Source organism: Hyaena hyaena, unplaced genomic scaffold (genome assembly GCF_003009895.1).
Source record: "Hyaena hyaena isolate Hyena2069 unplaced genomic scaffold, ASM300989v1 scaffold_425, whole genome shotgun sequence".
NCBI classification, from domain to species: Eukaryota; Metazoa; Chordata; class Mammalia; order Carnivora; family Hyaenidae; genus Hyaena; species Hyaena hyaena.
Genome location: NW_024081052.1, coordinates 310,340 through 328,052, shown reverse-complemented (window position 1 = coordinate 328,052; position 17,713 = coordinate 310,340). Strand labels below are relative to the sequence as shown.

Sequence of the window (17,713 nt, the reverse complement as noted above, 5' to 3'; positions counted from 1 at the left end):
CTGCTATTCCCCAGTTTGTGCTCTCTCAAAAATAAACATTAAAGAAAAAAAATCTTGCAAAATTGTAAAACTCTGTATTGTCATTAAATGAAAAAACTTACCAGGGAATGGGAGAGAACACACTGTTCACTAAGAACAGAGAACGGTAAAGATACACAGATAAAAGAGAAACAAGATTATTAAATACAATTTTATAATTCCTACCACTAGAATGACAAACTGTTCTGTGGTACTCCCAAAGTCGTCAAGGGGGATAGGACATGTGGGAGAAAAAAAAAGCCATTTAAGCTTTATTGATTAAAATGGAAAGAATGTAGCCATGTATTACATTTTCATAATAAAGTCTAGCTGTGGTCTAAGTAGAGCTATTTCTATAAGGCTGCATTATACAGTTTGCTAGAGTCATTCCTTCCTAAAAAAATTAGGATTTATTCCACAGTGATCCTAGGTGAGGAACAGAGAGATACTCTCTCTCTGAAAGGAAACTGAATAATTACGTTAGCTATAGAAATAATCTCAGTGCTTTAGAGGAAACAAAGTCCACCTTCTATAGAAAGCTGGTACACGTTGTGATTTTTTTGACTAATTAAATGTTTGTGGGACTGAATAATCATAAATTTAATAATTTTAATCTAATAGTTTCATTTCATATAGGGAGAAAACCCATCAATTTGTCAAAATAAAATACTTATCAAGGTTGATGAGAGGTATAACATACCTCCCTAAGCATTCATTTTACTTTATAAACTTTGATTTTCTATGCAAGTTACATGTCTTATCTAATGCTATCTAGAAATATTTAACTATGTTCTGCAGTTTTCAGCAATGTACTACTGTTAATGTCAAACTTAATTATGACACAATACTTTAATTCATTCATTTTGAACAGGACAGTTCTGAAAGAAATATTTCCATTTCCAAAACTTTTGTCAGTTATGTATTTAAGACAAAAACTACAAAGCTTGAGTTTATCCTAGAAAACTCATTTTTTCTGAGTTGGTGCATCACAATATGGCACATTTTCTATAAGGAGTTCCTTCCTAGGGACCAATTCTGAAAGAAAAACAAAAAGAATAATTGACAACATGAAAATGAACATACATTCATTTCCCCCTAAAACTGTTAACAGTATAATATTGAATTTTAAGGTAGATCTTCCACAAATATTTTATTTCCATTAACTTTTAGGGTGAAGTCCTTGATTTTAAATGGAGACTGTTAAGAGAATTCTCATTTCAGATTATATTAAAACATATATGATCAACTGAACCCTTTATCACTTATTAAATATAAGTAATTACTTCAACATAATTCAGGTAAAGCACATTATAACCTAACTGATGACAGATTACTAATAATTACAATAGTCAACAGGAAATTTGTCAAACTGCCTACTATGTAAAAAGCAAGATTGTTTTTCTAATTTAAAGAGCCTAAATTTTACAGAACAGAGGTTCTCACATGAGGGTGTTGTGGGTGGTCACACCAACTGAAGAACAGTGCTTGCATTTAGTGGGTAGGAGCCAGGGATGTAGGGGACAATTTGGTGCAGTGAAGAACTATCCTGTTGAAAATGTCAATGATTCCCTACTGAGAAATGCAGTTCAACAACAACAAAAAATGAGTCTTTGGTAAGACATCTTACTGGAGGTCAACTGAGATACAGCTCTTAATTAAGATACAAAAATTTGAGATTACTGGTTTTCCCTTTTATTCTCCAGAAGAGCTGAATTCAGGTATCATGATAAAAAAATGCTCACATCACTTTCTATGAAATAACTTAGGTATACTCTGTCAGGGGCGCCTGGGTGGCTCAGTGGGTTGCTTGTCCAACTCTAGATTTCAGCTCAGGTCATGATCCCAGGGTCATGAGATTGAGCCCTGAATCAGTCTGTACACTGAGCGTAGAGCCTGCTTAAAATTCTCTCTGTCTCAGAGCACCTGGTTGGCTTAGTTGGTTAAGCATCTAACTTCAGCTCAGGTCATGATCTCTTGGTTCATGAATGAGCCCTGTCAGGGTCTATGCTGACAGCATGTTTCTCCTTCTCTCTGCCCCTCCTCTGCTCATGCTCACACTCTCTCTCTCAAAAACAAATTAAAAAAAATTAAATTAAAAAAAAATTAATTCTCTCTGTCCCTCTGCCCCTCTCTCCAACTCAGGCGGTCTGTCTCTCTAAAAAAAAAAAAAAAAATCATGGTCATGAAAGAAAGACAGATAGAGGAATTGCTCCAGATTAAGGAAGACTAAAAAACATGGTGACTAAATGCTATTTGTGTGATCCTCAATGGATCCTAGATCAAAGGGAATTTTTTTTTCTTCTGTTCTAGAAGACAAGTTAGGACAAATGAAAATATGTGAATAGATACAGTTTTATCAATGTTAATATTGTGGTTTTGATGGTTACACTGTGATTTTATAAGAGAATATCCCTGCAAATTTAGCAAATATGCATGAAAGTATTTTTAAGAAATACACTCTTTCTCCAAAACTAATCCTAACAGGCTGTCATGATTTTAAAAATGACCATTTGGGGGTAAAGAGGCATTATGTCTGCAATTTACTGTCAGAACATTCAGAAAAAAAAAAAATTGGGGAGGGATAATAAAGAAAATGTGGTAAATGTGTTAGTATTTGTGGAATCTCAGTAAAGGAAATATCCATACCCTTCAACTTCTCTTGCATCTTTTCTGTAAATTAGAATTACTAAAAAAAATTTCTAAAAGGTATCACTAAAATAAAATTCAAAAGGAAAATATAACTGATCTAACTAAAAATAATGTTCTTATGAGCTAGTTCATAAATGTGGCTTACTGAAATGAAAACCAGTTAAATAAGTATTATTTAATCACTATTTATCTCATCTGCTTTTACCAAATCTTTGGAGGTATTACCAGAGAACACATTATAGTTTAGGTTTTAACTTAGTAACAATGGCAGTAAACTGTTTCACTTATCAAACATATATGTGCTTATTTTATGCTAAACATTACATCATGAAATGAAGATGTAGAGGGGATTATATAATAGTCTTTTCAGTACAGCATGGTAACAATAGTTAATAAGACTGTATTGTGCATTTGAAAGTTACTAAGAGAGTAGATCTTAAAAGTCCTTATCCCAACAAAAACAATTTGTAGCTAAGTAGGAGACAGACATTGACTAGACATGGTGGTGGTCATTTTGCAATATATACAAATATGGAATCGTTATAGAAATGAAACTAATATGTTATATGTCAATTATACTTCAATTAAAAAAAAAAGTCTTTTCAGCGTCAAAGAGTCTACAATCTGGTGGAAAAAACACTAACCAAAAGTATAACAAACAGTAGTTTAAAAAAGTAAGAGATTTCGGGGTGCCTCGGTTGCTCAGTCAGTTAAGCACCCGACTTTGGCTCAGGTCATGATCTCATGGTTCATGGGTTCGGCCCTGCGTCGGGCTCTGTGCTGACAGCTAGCTCAGAGCCTGGTGCTTGCTTCAGATTTTGTATTTCCCTCTCTCTCTCTGACCCTCCCCTGCTCAAGCTGTCTTTCTCTCTCTCTCTCAGAAATAAATAAAACATTAAAAAATGTAAAAAAAAAAAGAGATTTAATTTTCTCACATATCAAGAAATATGGATTAAGGCAGGTCTGGGCTACTGCAGATCTTCATTAACACTAAGAAGCCAGACTCTTTTTAAATTCCTGTTGTGCTATCCTTCATGTGTGGTTTTTGTCTTTAATGCTGCTATGTCATCACATCTGTACTCCAGGCAAGTTAGAAGGGAAAAGGGCACAAGGTGAGTTCTAGGTTGGTTTATGCCTTTTGAAAAGGAAAACAATAGCTTTTTTGCAAGCAATATCCAGCACACAAGTGCTCATGTTGGTGAAAAAGGGGTCCTGTGGCCTAAGAAATAACTTTTTTTCTTGTCTTGGCAAACTGTATCCTGAACAAAAATTTTCGGCTAGTAAGAAGGAATGGACAGTGAAGAGGTACAAGTGGTCCACCCTCCTGTCTACACAACATGAATATATACTCTTTGTTACATATAGAGAAAATACCCATTTACAACCTGACCCCAAAAGTCTTATCCAGATCCAAACTGAGTAATTCTGGCTGATGTGCTAGTCTTTCCATTAGGTCTAGTCAGGGCTCACATGGTAGTTACCTATCAGACTAGTAAAGAATCAATAGATACAGCAATGAAAACCTGGAATAGGAAACACAGGACAGTCATGTCCATAGCAAATCCTAAATCCTACTGGACAGGAAAAGCAAGGACTCCTTGATTTTGGCAAGCAATCTTTCCTCTAGTTAGCCAATCTGGCAGCACCTATCCTGCTTTCTGGGAGACTGAAAGACCTTCTCCTGTCCACTCTTCTTCAAGGCCCCTGGTTCTGTATGCTGGGGGCATCCTTGTCCAGAAGTGGGATACTGGGGAAGATCCCTTTCTTTGAGTTTCTGAAGCTTTCATAATCCACTTCCTATTGATAGGAGTTCAGGGGCCCAAGGATGGCCTTAAAAGTTGAATGGAGGTAGCCAGGCTTGGGGTTTCTTGGCAATATAATTCATTTAAAAACTTTATTAAGCTCTAAATTTATTTTTCTAGTCATTTCCATGTACAAGTAGTCATAAGTTTTTAAACATGAAGATTTTCATCCTTTTTTTTTTTAATTTTTTAATTTTTATTTCTAGGAGAGAGAGAGAGAGACAGCGTGAGCAGGGGAGGGTCAGAGAGGGAGGGAGATACAGACTCCGAAATAGGCTCCAGGCTCTGAGCTGGCAGTCAGCACAGAGCCCGACGCGGGGCTCTAACCTACGAACCGCGAGATCATGACCTAAGCGAAAGTTGGACGTTTAACCAACTAAGCCACCCAGGCGCCCCGATTTTCATCCTTTTTTTTAACAGCCTCTATGTTCTGTCCATTCCCCAACCCTTAGATTAATGCAGATTTCTTAAAGTAATGAAAACCTAGAGGCTCCAGTGAATAAATGCATTGTATATCCGATCTTTGCCTGACAAATGAGAATGGCTTCAGGCGATTATCTTATTTCACTTCAGAACTCAAAAGCCCCTGTTTGTATTGGCTGTAGTGTTAGTAGATAAGAGCAATTCTCATTTATAACACTGTAACACTCTGAAGTATAGGACTTTCATCAGGACATAGAAAAGTACCCGTAGCAAAATAGTACCTCCTTCCATCTTTGCTTTGTAGTAGCTAGCTTAATCTGGCATTCGTCCTCTTTTTCAACATTTTGCTGAAAGCAGGAAGATATAACCAGAACCCCATGACATTCTGGTTATTTCTCTTATTCCTGTAGCCTCAGCTGGTACTTGGTGTGTTTCAAGAAACACTATCAGGAACTTACTTACTTTTTATCAGTACCTAACAAGGGCCACCAGCCTAAAGACTGTGAAGGTGAGATCCACAACGGTCATATCCCACCCTGTCCTTGCCTCCCATTCAAGTAATTGCACAGCACTTCACTCTCGGTAACAACTTGCTGCTGTTAGTTAAAAGTAACAGAAGCTGAGTCTTGCTGAGTAAGCATAAATGGGATTTATTAAAAAGGTTATTGGTCTAACTCATGCAATTATTGTGATAGCTTAAGAATCAGGCAGGCTTAAGGCTAAGCTTCCAGGAACAATGTGCAAATTCATACCACAAAACTAGCCTGATGATGAAAATGCTGCTGCCTATTGGCTCCTACAAGAAACTGCCACCACTTTTACCACCATAGAACAAAAGATGCTACATTTCAGATGCTGCTGGAAACTCAGTTTTACTACATCTGCTCCTGACACCAAACCAATGCCACTTCTGTCAGTAACTGGACTCTGCAATCACTGCCAGCAAAACAGATTGTATGCCAACTATCTTTTCTCAAGTTCATTTCTGAACAAGTGAATGTACTGTATCTATGTCAAATTCCATTCCTGAACTTTAACTTTTTTTAATATTTATTTTTGAGAGAGACAGAATACAAGTGGGGGAGGGGCAGAGAGAAAGACAAGCAGAATCTGAAGCAGCTCTGAGCTGTCAGCGTAGAGCCTGATGGGAGGCTCAAACCCACAAGCTGTGAGATCATGATCTGAGCCGAAGTCGGATGCTTAACTGACTGAGCCACCCAGGCGCCCCTCCATGCCTGAACTTCAAAAACCAAGGAACTGAATTTTCTAGATTCTTTTTTAAATTTTTTAAAATGTTCATTTTTAACAGACAGAATGTGAGCGGTAGAGAGAGAGAAAGATACAAAATCTGAAGCAGCCTCCAGGCTCTCAGCTGTCAGCACAAAGCCCAATGTGGGGCCTAAAGCCACAAACAGTGAGAACGTGACCTGAGCCAAAGTCGGCCACTTAACCAACTGAGCCACCCAGGAGCTCCTGAATATTCTCGATTCTATAATGGAGGGGCACCTGGGTGGCTTAGTCGGTTAAGCGTCCGACTGTCGCTTAGGTCATGATCTCGCGGTTCGTGGGTTCGAGCCCCGCGTCGGGCTCTGTGCTGACTGCCAGCTCAGAGCCTGGAGCCTATTTCGGAGTCTGTATCTCCCTCTCTCTCTGACCCTCCCCTGCTCACGCTGTCTCTCTCTCTCTCCTAGAAATAAATAAAAATATCAAAAAAAAAAAAACCCAGCAACTTTAGATTCTACAATGGAAATTTAGAACTCATTGAGATGGAAATTTCTGAAATAAAATGAGCAATTCAGAAAGAGGTAAATAACCAGAAAACCTGTCAAATATTCAGTACTCCATCCCTTAACCCAATTCACCTTATTAGGCAATCTTTGGAATCAAAAGGTGCCCTACAATAGAATTTTTCTAAACTAACTGCTAGCACTTTCATTAAGCCAAACAGATCTTAGGCATATTTCATGCTGTATACTATTTTTCACTGGAATGTTGCTTTACTGATTATAAAATCCTTGACTTTATTCTCTATGTTAGATATCAATGTACCATAACAACATATTGAAGTTGTCAGATCTTGAAAAAGAACTACACTGAGATCATGATTTATTTCCTGTACTTTAGGCCTCTAAAAGCCTTATCATGGTTATACGAAATGTATTAAAGAGTAACTTTTTTAATGTTTTATTTATTTTTGAGAAAGTGTAAGTGGGGGAAGGGCAGAGAGAAAGGGGGACAGAGGATCCAAAGTGGGTTATGCACTGACAGCAGTGAGCCTGATGTGGGGCTCAAACTCATTAACCATTAGATCATGACCTGAACAAAAGTGGGACACTGACTGAGCCCCCCATGTGTCCCAATAAACTTTTTTTAATCACTTTATTTTATTTTATTTTTTTTTGAGAGAGAGAGTACTGGTGAGGAAGGGGCAGATAGAAAGAGAGAGAGAGGGAAAAGGAGAGTGAGGGAGAGAGAGAGAGAGAAGGAGAGAGAGAGAGAAGAGGAGCTCACCCAAAACATGGCACAAGCTCACCTGAAGCTGGGCTTGAGCTCACCTGTTGCAGGACTTGAACCCATGAACCCATGAGATCATGACCAGGGCCGAAGTCACATGTATAACCGACTGAGCCACTCAGTTGTCCCCAAAACAATAATTTCTTAAAATAAAAGCCTTTAACTTATTTATGGCCCAAATAAAAATTTAGGTCAAGATTAAAAATAAGTAAATAAAACAAAAGAGGAATGAATACTTCCAAACTCATTTTATGAAGCCAGCATTACTCTGATTCCAAAATCAGACAAGGACACTACAAGAAAAGAAAATGAGAGGTCAGTATCCCTCATAAACAAAGATGCAAAATCCTCAACAAAATATTAGCAAACCAAATTCAACAACATATGAAAAGAATCATACACCATGATTAAGTGGGATTTATGCCAGGGATGCAAGGATGGTTCAACACCTGCAAAATACTGTTATACTCCATATTAACAAAAATGAAGGATAAAAAAAAAAAAATCAGAGAATCAATGCAAGAGATGCAAAAAAAGCATTCAACAAAATTTAAAAAAAAATCAGAGAATCAATGCAAAAGATGCAAAAAAAGCATTCAACAAAATTCAACATGCAGTCATAAAAAAAACTCTCAGCAAAATGGGTATAGTAGAAACACATCCGGACATGATAAAAGTCATATATATGACAAGCGCATAACTAACATCACAGTCAATGGTAAAAAACAGAAAACTCTCCCTCTAAGATCATAAACAAGACAAAGATACCCATTTGCACTGCTTCTCCTCAACATACTACTGAAATTCTTACCCAAAACAATTAGGCAAGAAGAAGAAATAAAAGACATCCAAATCAGAATACAAAAATGGTCTCTACTGAAGATGATTGGACGTTATATATAGAAAACTCTGAAGACTTTACCAACAACTTCTACTTTAATACAAAAGTTAGGTGTATGCTTATATGCTAATAACAAACTATCAGAAAGAGAATTTTTTAAAAATGCCATTTATGATTATGTGAAAAATGATAAAGAGTTGGGAAGAAATTCAAGGAGGTGGAAGACCTGTATACTCAAAACTGTAAGGCAGTGATGAAAGAAATAAAAGACAACACAAACAAATGGAAAAATACTTCATGCTCATGGATTCGATGAATACTGCTAAAATGTTTATAATACTCAAAGGAATCTACAGACTCATGGCAATTCCTATCAAAATTCCAATTGCATTTATTACAGAAATGGAACAAATATTTCAAAAATTTGTGTGGAACCACAAAAGACCCTGAAAAGCCAGAGCCATCTTGTGAAAGAAGAAAAAACGAAGGGTGCCTGGGTGGCTCAGTCGGTTAAGTGTCCGACTTCAGCTCAGGTCATGATCTCACGGTTCATGGATTCGAGCCCCACACCCGGCTCTGTGCTCACAGCTAGCTCAGAGCCTGGAGCCTGTTTCAGATTCTGTATCTCCCTGTCTCTCTGACCCTCCCCTGCTCACACTGTCTCTCTCTCTCTCAGAAATAAAACATTTAAAAAAATTAAGAAAAAAAGAGACATCACACTTCTTGATGTTAAACTATGCTACAAAGCTATAGTGATCAAAACATATGGTATTTGCATAAAACAGAAGCGAGGGTCTAGCAATAAACCCATGCCTATGTGGTCAATTAATTAATGACAAAAGAGGCAAGAAAATACAATGGGAAAGGGCAGTCTCTTCAATAGTTCTGTAAAAACTGGACATCCACATGCAGAAAATGAAAGTGGATCCCTATCTTAAACCATACATAAAAATGAACTCAAATAGGTTAAAGGCCTGAACATAAGACTTGAAACCATAAATCTCCTAGAAGAAAACTTAGGGGATAAGCTCCTTGACAATGGTCTTGGCAATGATTTTTTGGATCAGAAACTGAAGGCAAAGGCAATAAAAGAAAACACCAATAAGTGGGCCTAAACTAACTAAAAAACTTGTTGTACAGCAAAGGAAATCAACAAAATGAAAAGGCAACTAATGGGAATGTGAAAAAATATTTGCAAATCACCCAAAGAATTAAACAGTAAAAAAACCAAACACATAATTAAAAATTACATTACAAAATCCAAGTAAAACATGGGCTCAGGATCCGAAAAGACATTTTTCCAAAGATTTATAAATGGCTAATAAATAGATGCAAAAGTGCTCAAACTAATCATGAGAGAAATGCAAAGCAAAACCACAATGAGATAGTACCTCACACCTGTCAAATGGCTACTATCAAAAGGACAAAAAGTGTTGGCAAGGATGTAGAGAAAAGGGATCCCTTTGTGCACTACAGCTGAAAATGTAAATTGGTACAGCCACTATGGAAAACTGTGTAGTCTCCTCAAAAAATTACACATAAAACTACTATATCATTCAGCAATTCCACTTCAGAGTAGTTATCCCAAGAAAATGAAATCACTATCTTGAAAATATATCTGTACCACATGTTCACTGCAGCATTATTAATAGCCTACACAATGAAACAATCTAAATGTCCACTGACAGATGAATGAAGAAAATGTGCTGTATATACATACATTGTGGAATATAATTCAGCCAAAACAAAGGAAGGAAATCTTGTCATTTGTGACAACATATGGGCTTTGAGGGCATTATGCTAAGTGACGTTAAGTCAGACAAAAACAAATACTACATGATCTCACTTACACATGGAATCTAAAACACAAAAACAAAAATAACAAACTGAACTCACAGATTCAGAAAACAGATTAGTGATTGCCAGATGTGAAGAGCGTGGGGACTGGATGAAATGGGTGAACGTGGCCAAAAGGCAAAAACTTTTAGGTTCAAGATAAATAAACTCTGGGGATGTAATGTCCAACATGGTGACTACAGTTAACAGTACTATACTATTTATTTAAAGATGCTAAGAGAGTAACTTGAAAGTTCTCATAGTAAGAAATGTCTAACTATGTGCCATGGAAGTTAACTAAAAACTTAATCATTTCACCATATATAGATACATAACATCATTATGTTATATACCCAGAACTAATACAGTATTCTATGTCAATTATATTTCAATCAAAAAAAATCTTTCAGTGACAGAGTTTGTAACGGTTTGGTAGTCATAGAGGTGTTTAGGGTGTAAATAATTTATAGGACACTAAAATATTTAGAATATTTAGCTCCACAGTTCTAGAAATGTCTCTAAATACATTATGCACAGAAATATAAATAACCTCAAATTAAAGAACTTGAAGAAAAAACTGTTTTTTTCTAAGAACCTGTCCTGACCCACTGACTTTTGGATTTGGACCTCTGCCTATGTGCTTCAACACCTCTGCCTCTTTGACTGTGGCATCCACAGGACTGTGAATGGACACTTAATTGTCCTTTTTTTTTTTTTTTTAAGTTTATCCATTTTTGAGAGACAGAGAGCACACAAACAGGGGAGAGGCAGAGAGAGAGAGAGACAGAGAGAGAAAGAGACAGAGACAGAGAATCCCAAACAGGCTCCATGCTGTCAGTGCAGAGCCCAACACAGGGCTCCAACTCACAAACCATGACCAAGATGTGAACCGAATCTAGAGTCAGAAGTTCAACCAATACCCATTCATTGTCTATTTTCTACACAGCACTCTAAGTTCCATTAGGATAGGAACCAGATCTGTCTTGCTCAATTTCTATTTTCAGTGTCTAGCACAGTAAGTATTCAATAAAAGTTGAATCACATGAATGTGCCTTAGACGACAAACCATAAGATACTTTTAGGCAAAGACAAATATAAAAAAAATACAGAACAGAAGTTTAAAAATGCACCTGAAATAAAGAATAGTTTCCTGGAACTTTTTAAAAAATGTAGCACACACATATGTTATTTGTCTCACATATATGCCGGAAAAGTTAAAAAATATGGATAATGCTATTTAGAAATGAAGTACAAAAACACAGCCAACAGAAACCCAGTTTTCTTGTTCAGTTTGTTCATCATAGTTTGTTCATTATCAATTTCTTATTCATAATCCTTCCTTATTCACAAATTTCGTCTCTGTATAAATCATACGTTTGATAAAGGCCAACAATGAAACCAGCTGCCAATGTTCATATTAGAAAGAGGGCTTTCACAAATGTTAATAATCAGTAAGCAACTGTAGAACAAGGGGATAACTTCAGTATTTTTCTAAAAGTCATAGTTACTATTTTTCTATACAATACCTAGGAAGGCTAGGCTGGACCAATAATGAAAGTGGTATGAATCAAAGATTTTAATTAATACAAATTCATGCACCCTGAAATACCAAACAAACAAACCACACACAAAAAAGGTAGGAAACACATAAAAAGAAAAAGTTTGCCCAATATTTTTTTCTCCATCCTACCCCCAGTCCCCCCAATATTTTGAAAAGATTTTAAAAATAAGAAATCAACAAAACTAAGACAACCTATAGAATGGGAGAAGGCATTTACAAATGATATATCCAATAAAGGGTTAATATCCAAAATAAATAAAGAACTGATATAACTTAGCACCAAAATCACCCAAAAAATCAACTAATAATGGGTAGAAGATTTGAACAGACATTTCTCCAAAGATAGGCAGATAGCCAATAGACCCATGAAAAGATGCTCAACATCACTCATTATTAGAGAAATGCAAATCAAAACCACAATGAGATCTTACTTTACACCTGTCCGAATGGCTAAAATAAAAAAGACAGGAAATAAGCATTGGCGAGGATGTAGAGAAAAAGGAACCTTTGTGCACTGCTGGTGGGACTGTAAACTGGCACAGCCAATGTGGAAAACAATACAGAGGTTCCTCAAAAGATTAAGAATAGAACTATTCTAGGGGCACCCGGCTGGCTCAGTCATTTAAGTGGTCAACTTTGGCTCAGTTCAGGATCTCCTGGTCTGTGATTTCGAGCCCCACATCAGGCTCTGTGTTGAGAGCCCAGAGCCCGGAGCCCGCTTCAGATTCTGTCTCCCTCTCCCTCTGTCCCTCCCTCACTTGCGTGCTGGTGTGCATGCATGCTCTCTCTCTCAAAATAAATAAATAGAGATTAAAGAAAAATAATGGTACTTTATAAACCAGTAATTCCACTACTGGCTATTTACCCATAGAAAAAGAAAACACTAATTCAAAAAGATATATGCACCAGTATGTTTATTGCAGCATCATTTATAGTAGACAAATTATGGAAGTAGTCCAAGTCTTCAATGACAGATGAATGGATAAAAATGGTGTGTGTGTGTGCGTGTGTGTGTGTGTGTGTGTGTGTGTGTGAAATCTTGCCATTTGAAACAATATGGATGAATCTACACAGTATAATGCTAAGTGAAATAAATTAGTCAGAGAAAGACAAATAGCATATGATTTCGCTCATATATGGCATTCAAGAAACCAAACAAAAAAGGGACAAACCAAACAAGAGACTCTTAATTCTGAGAACAAATTAACAGTGACCAGAGCGGAGATAGGTGAAATAGGTAATAAAGATTAAGAGTACATTTACCATGATGAGCACTGAGTAATGTATAGCATTATTAAATAACTATATTGTACACCTGAAACTAATATAATATTTTATGTTAACTTGACTGGAATTAAGATTAAAAAATTAAAAAAAAAATAAGGTGCTGACATTTTGCAAAATTTTTAAAATGAGTTTTTCTCAAATGATTAAATCACAGGTCTATAATAAAGAAACTAAGGGGCACCTAGTTTTGAGTGTCAACTTTGGCTCAGGTCATGATCTCACTGTTTGTGAGTTCAAGCTCCATGTCAGGCTCTGTGCTCACAGCTCAGAGCCTGGAGACTGCTTTGGATTCTGTGCCTCTGTCTCTCTCTGCCCCTCCCTGACTTCTGCGCACACACTCTCTCTCTCTCAAAAAGATAAATAAATAAATAAATAAACATAAAGAAAACTAAATTATTTGCAAGCATACAGATGTGATTCTTTAAGGAAAAAATGAGAAATTATTTAGCATAAAGAGTTCTTCTTGAGTGTCCATACTTAATCCCCCCTGTAGTTATTAATTGGAAAGGAAGGAAAAGAGAGATGGACTTAGAATTCATGTATATAAGGTCATTATTCTTCAGGTGAAATTTAACTTTATTATTTTCAATTTCTATTACTTTTCATGTTGGGACATTATCTGTTATTTTTTAGAAACACACTATCACAACTCTCTATGTTCTAGCCAAATAGAATTTTGATTCATTTCACTCCCCTATGACCCAGCAATAGCACTGCTAGGAATTTACCCAAGGGATACAGAAATGCTGATGCATAGGAGCACATGGACCCCAATGTTCACAGCAGCACTCTCCACAATAGCTAAAACATGGAAAGAGCCTAAGTGTCCATCCACGGACGAATGGATCAAGAAGATGTGGTTTATCTATACCATGGAATACTACATGGCAATGAGAAACAATGAAATCTGGCCATGTGTAGCAACATGGATGGACCTTGAGGGTGTTATGTTGAGCAAAATAAGTCAGGCAGAGAAGGACAAATATCATATGTTTGCACGTATAGGAGGATTAGGAGGAACTTGACGGAGGACCATGGGGGAGAAGAAGGGGGGAAATGGTGGGGGAAGGGAGAGAGACAAACCATGAGAGACTCTTGAATGCTGAGAAACAAACTGAGGACTGATGGGTGTGGGGGGGGAGGGGAGATGGGCATGGAGGAGGGTACTTGTGGGGATGAGCACTGGGTATTATATGGAAACCAATTTGACAATAAACTATTTGTAAAAATAAATAAATAAATAAATAAAAAAGAATTTTGATTCATTTCTATATACCAGTAGAAACACTGCTAAAATTTGTGGAGAGATTTGCTTAAAGTAACTTCAAAGTAGATTAAATAATCCAATTTGTTATATCTTGGACATAGGCATAAAGTAGGAAAAAGAGACCCATATACTTCTTAATTGAAAGAACAAGGAGGCCATTCATTATTAATGTAATATAGCAGTATATACTAATTACCATGAAAGAGTCAAAATTTTCAGTCTTGTGGAAAATTATACAGAAAACCAAAAGATAAAAAGAAATTTAAACCAGTATCATCACATCTAAAACCAGGCATCTGAAATATAGATATCCAATTTAAGTGTTTAAAACAACTTGGAATTTTATTCATATAAATAAATATTATTTTATTCAAATAATAAAATTAACATTTAGCTGTGATTACCTGTATAAAATGTTGGCTATTCTACACAAAAGCTCTAAAGATTATTAAGATTAAAGATAATGACTACAATTTGCAATTTAGATTAACTATGTTTACTGCCCTTTAAATACACAGAAATAATAATTTCTGATAAATTCTCATAAACTTAAAAATAACTTTAAACCTCTATAGGACTTAAACTACTAAATACCAAGATTTATTTCAAGATGGTAATAATCAAGGTATTAAGGCATATGTGGATGGACGGAAAAACTAATTGTAAAGGTTATGAAGTTCAGAAACAGATGAATGCATATGTAGTTATTTTATTTTACAACAAAGGTAACTCTGTTTCCCAGTGGGAAACAATAGTCTTCTCATTAAATGCTGGATCAATTGGACATTCACCTGTAAAAAAATCTGACAAACAGCAAATGATTTCACTTCTACGTAAAGCAAACCAAACCAAACCAAAAATCCACACAGCAATGAACAAAAAAAAGCAGAAAGAGACCTATAAATGCAGAGAACAAACTGGTGGTTGCCAAAGAGAGTGGTGGGGAAATGCACAAGGGGTGAAGGGGAATGCGAAGTATAGGCTTCTAGGTATGGAATAAGTAAGTCACACGGATAAAAGGAATGTAATAGGGAATATAGGCAATGGTAGTATGATAGTGTGTGGTGACAAATGGTTGCTACACTTGGGGTTAGCATGGCATGGACAGAATTAACAAATCACCATGTTGTACACCAGAAACTAACATTGTGTCAATTATACGTCAGTTCAAAACCATCTTGACCCTTAGCTCATAGCATATACAAAAATCAAGTCCAGTTGATATAAACAACCAAAGGGAAAAGATCAAACATTAAAGCTTTTAGAAGAAAACATAGGAAAACATCTACATAACCTTGCTTGAGACATGCAAAGATTCTTTAAACAGGACCGAAAAGTACCAACCTAAATGAAAAACCAGACAAACTACATTAGAATAAAATTAAGAATTTCTCATCAAAAGGCGACATTACCAAAACCAAAGGCAAGTAATTAAGTAGAAGACTGTTGTAATACACAGATCCAACAAAGAATATGTGTTCAGAATATACACAACACAACTGAAAGGGTGCTAGTACTTTATTAGTTATCAAAGAAATGCAGATTAAAATCACAACGCACCACTATAACACAACCACCGGAAAGGGTGCTAAAGAGATGAAGAATACCAAGTGTTGGTGAGGATAAGAAGCATCCAGAGGTCCCGGACTCTGCTCATGGAAGTGTAAATTAGTCTAACTACTTTGGAAAACTGGTTAGGAGTATCATACATTAAATTTTTTAAATAAATACAGTATAGTACTATAAATGCATTTCCTCTTCCTTATAATGTTTTCTTTTCTCAAGCTTACTTTATTGTAAGACCATAGTATATAATACTCTAACACACAATATATGGGTTTATGTTATCAGTAAGATTCTTTCTTTTTTTTTTTTAATGTTTTATTTATTTCTGAGAGAGAGAGAGACAGTGTGAGCAGGGGAGGGTCAGAGAGAGAGGGAGATACAGAATCTGGAACAGGCTCCAGGCTCTGAGCTGGCTGTCAGCACAGAATCTGACGCGGGGCTCGAACCCACGAACCGTGAGATCATGACCTGAGCCGAGGAGCCACCCAGGCATCCCAAGGCTTCTTATGAAGACCAGGCTATTAGTAGTTAAGGTTTTGGGTAGTCAAAAGTTACACATGAATTTTCTAATGTGGTCAGCACTCCTAGACCCTGCACTGCTCAAGGGTCAACTGTATATGTGTGTGTGTGTGTGTGTATACACATATAAGTTTTATTTTTCATATATTTATAAATTTTGACCTAAGAGCCACATCCAATTACATTCAAGAAATCAATATTCATTATATATTAGGAATTAGGAACAAATAAACAATTGCATGGATAAATTGTGGTATATTCCATTAATATTCATAGAAGTGTTGTTATACTCAACAAAATAGATTAATCTTACAAACACAATGTTGAAAAAAGCCAGACAAAATAGTAATCCTTTATGATGCCATTTATACAAAGTTCAAAGATTTTATTATACTAAATTAAAAATCTATAGTATTAATAGTCAGGATAGTGGTTAGCTTGTTGGAAGCGAGTATCTGGAAGGGACATGAGAGGTTTGAGGGATACTGGTAATATTATGAAACAGCTTGTTGTGTATGGTGGTTACATGGTTATTTTACTGTGAAAATTCCCCAGCTGCATAGTTATAATTGTGCACTTTTCTGTTCGTATGTTATACTTCAGGAGTTTACTTAAAAATAGAAAAGAGGAGAGGGGAGGGGAGGGGAGGGGAGGGGAGGGGAGGGGAGGGGAGGGGAGAGGAGAGGAGAGGAGAGGAGAGGAGAGGAGAGGAGAGGAAAAAAAGCCTTGGGGCACCTGGGTGGCTCAGTCAGTTGAGCATCTAACTCTTGATTTTGGCTCAGGTCATGATCCCAGCGTCATGTGATCAAGCCCTGTGTTGGGCTCTGTACTGAGCATGGAACCTGCTTAAGATTTTCTCTCTTCCCCCCTCTGCCTCTCTCCCCTGCTCCCACATACGCTCTCTCTCTAAAATAAAAAAAGAAAAAATGAATTAAAAAAGAAAAGACGACTTTCAAAAATTTGAATGTCATCTTTTGTTGTTGTTGTTGTCCTCAAAGACACCTTAGGGAATGCAAACCAAATATAACGTGACATGAAAATTCTGCTGAAGCCCTATGAGGAATCCGGAGGTTTATGGAGGATCCTCATATATTTCCGTTTCCCATAATCCCAATTCTTCCAAATTAAAATAACTCTAACCAAAGAGTAAAAGGTAAAGAAACAGTCTAAGTACGTTATAATTTATAACACACTCGTTAAGGACATCAAATTAATATGATGAAAAAATAGTCATACTGTTTTTGTAACTACAGTTCTATAATATAACCAGTAGTTAAGATAAAAAGAAAAAATAAGTTTAAAAAGAAAAAGAAAAAAATCTAGTAAAATAAAGTTTCATAATCTAGCATTTTTAAATGGTGGTTTTACAAATATATACAGGATATACCACATAGTCTGGCAAAATCAAGTTGTTTTATTAATCAGCATTA

General features: G+C 36.2%; 1 protein-coding gene across 1 annotated transcript in view; it reads right to left on the bottom strand.

Moving 5' to 3' along the window:
• Nucleotides 1-842: 842 nt before the first annotated feature.
• LYRM7 (LYR motif containing 7) overlaps nt 843-17,713 on the bottom strand; it is a 30,503-nt gene continuing 13,632 nt past the window's right edge. Inside the window, exon 5 of the mRNA XM_039252568.1 lies at nt 843-1,053. Within this exon, the coding sequence (XP_039108499.1) occupies nt 983-1,053 (71 nt within the window). The 3' untranslated portion in view covers nt 843-982. The remainder of the gene's footprint in view (nt 1,054-17,713) is intronic.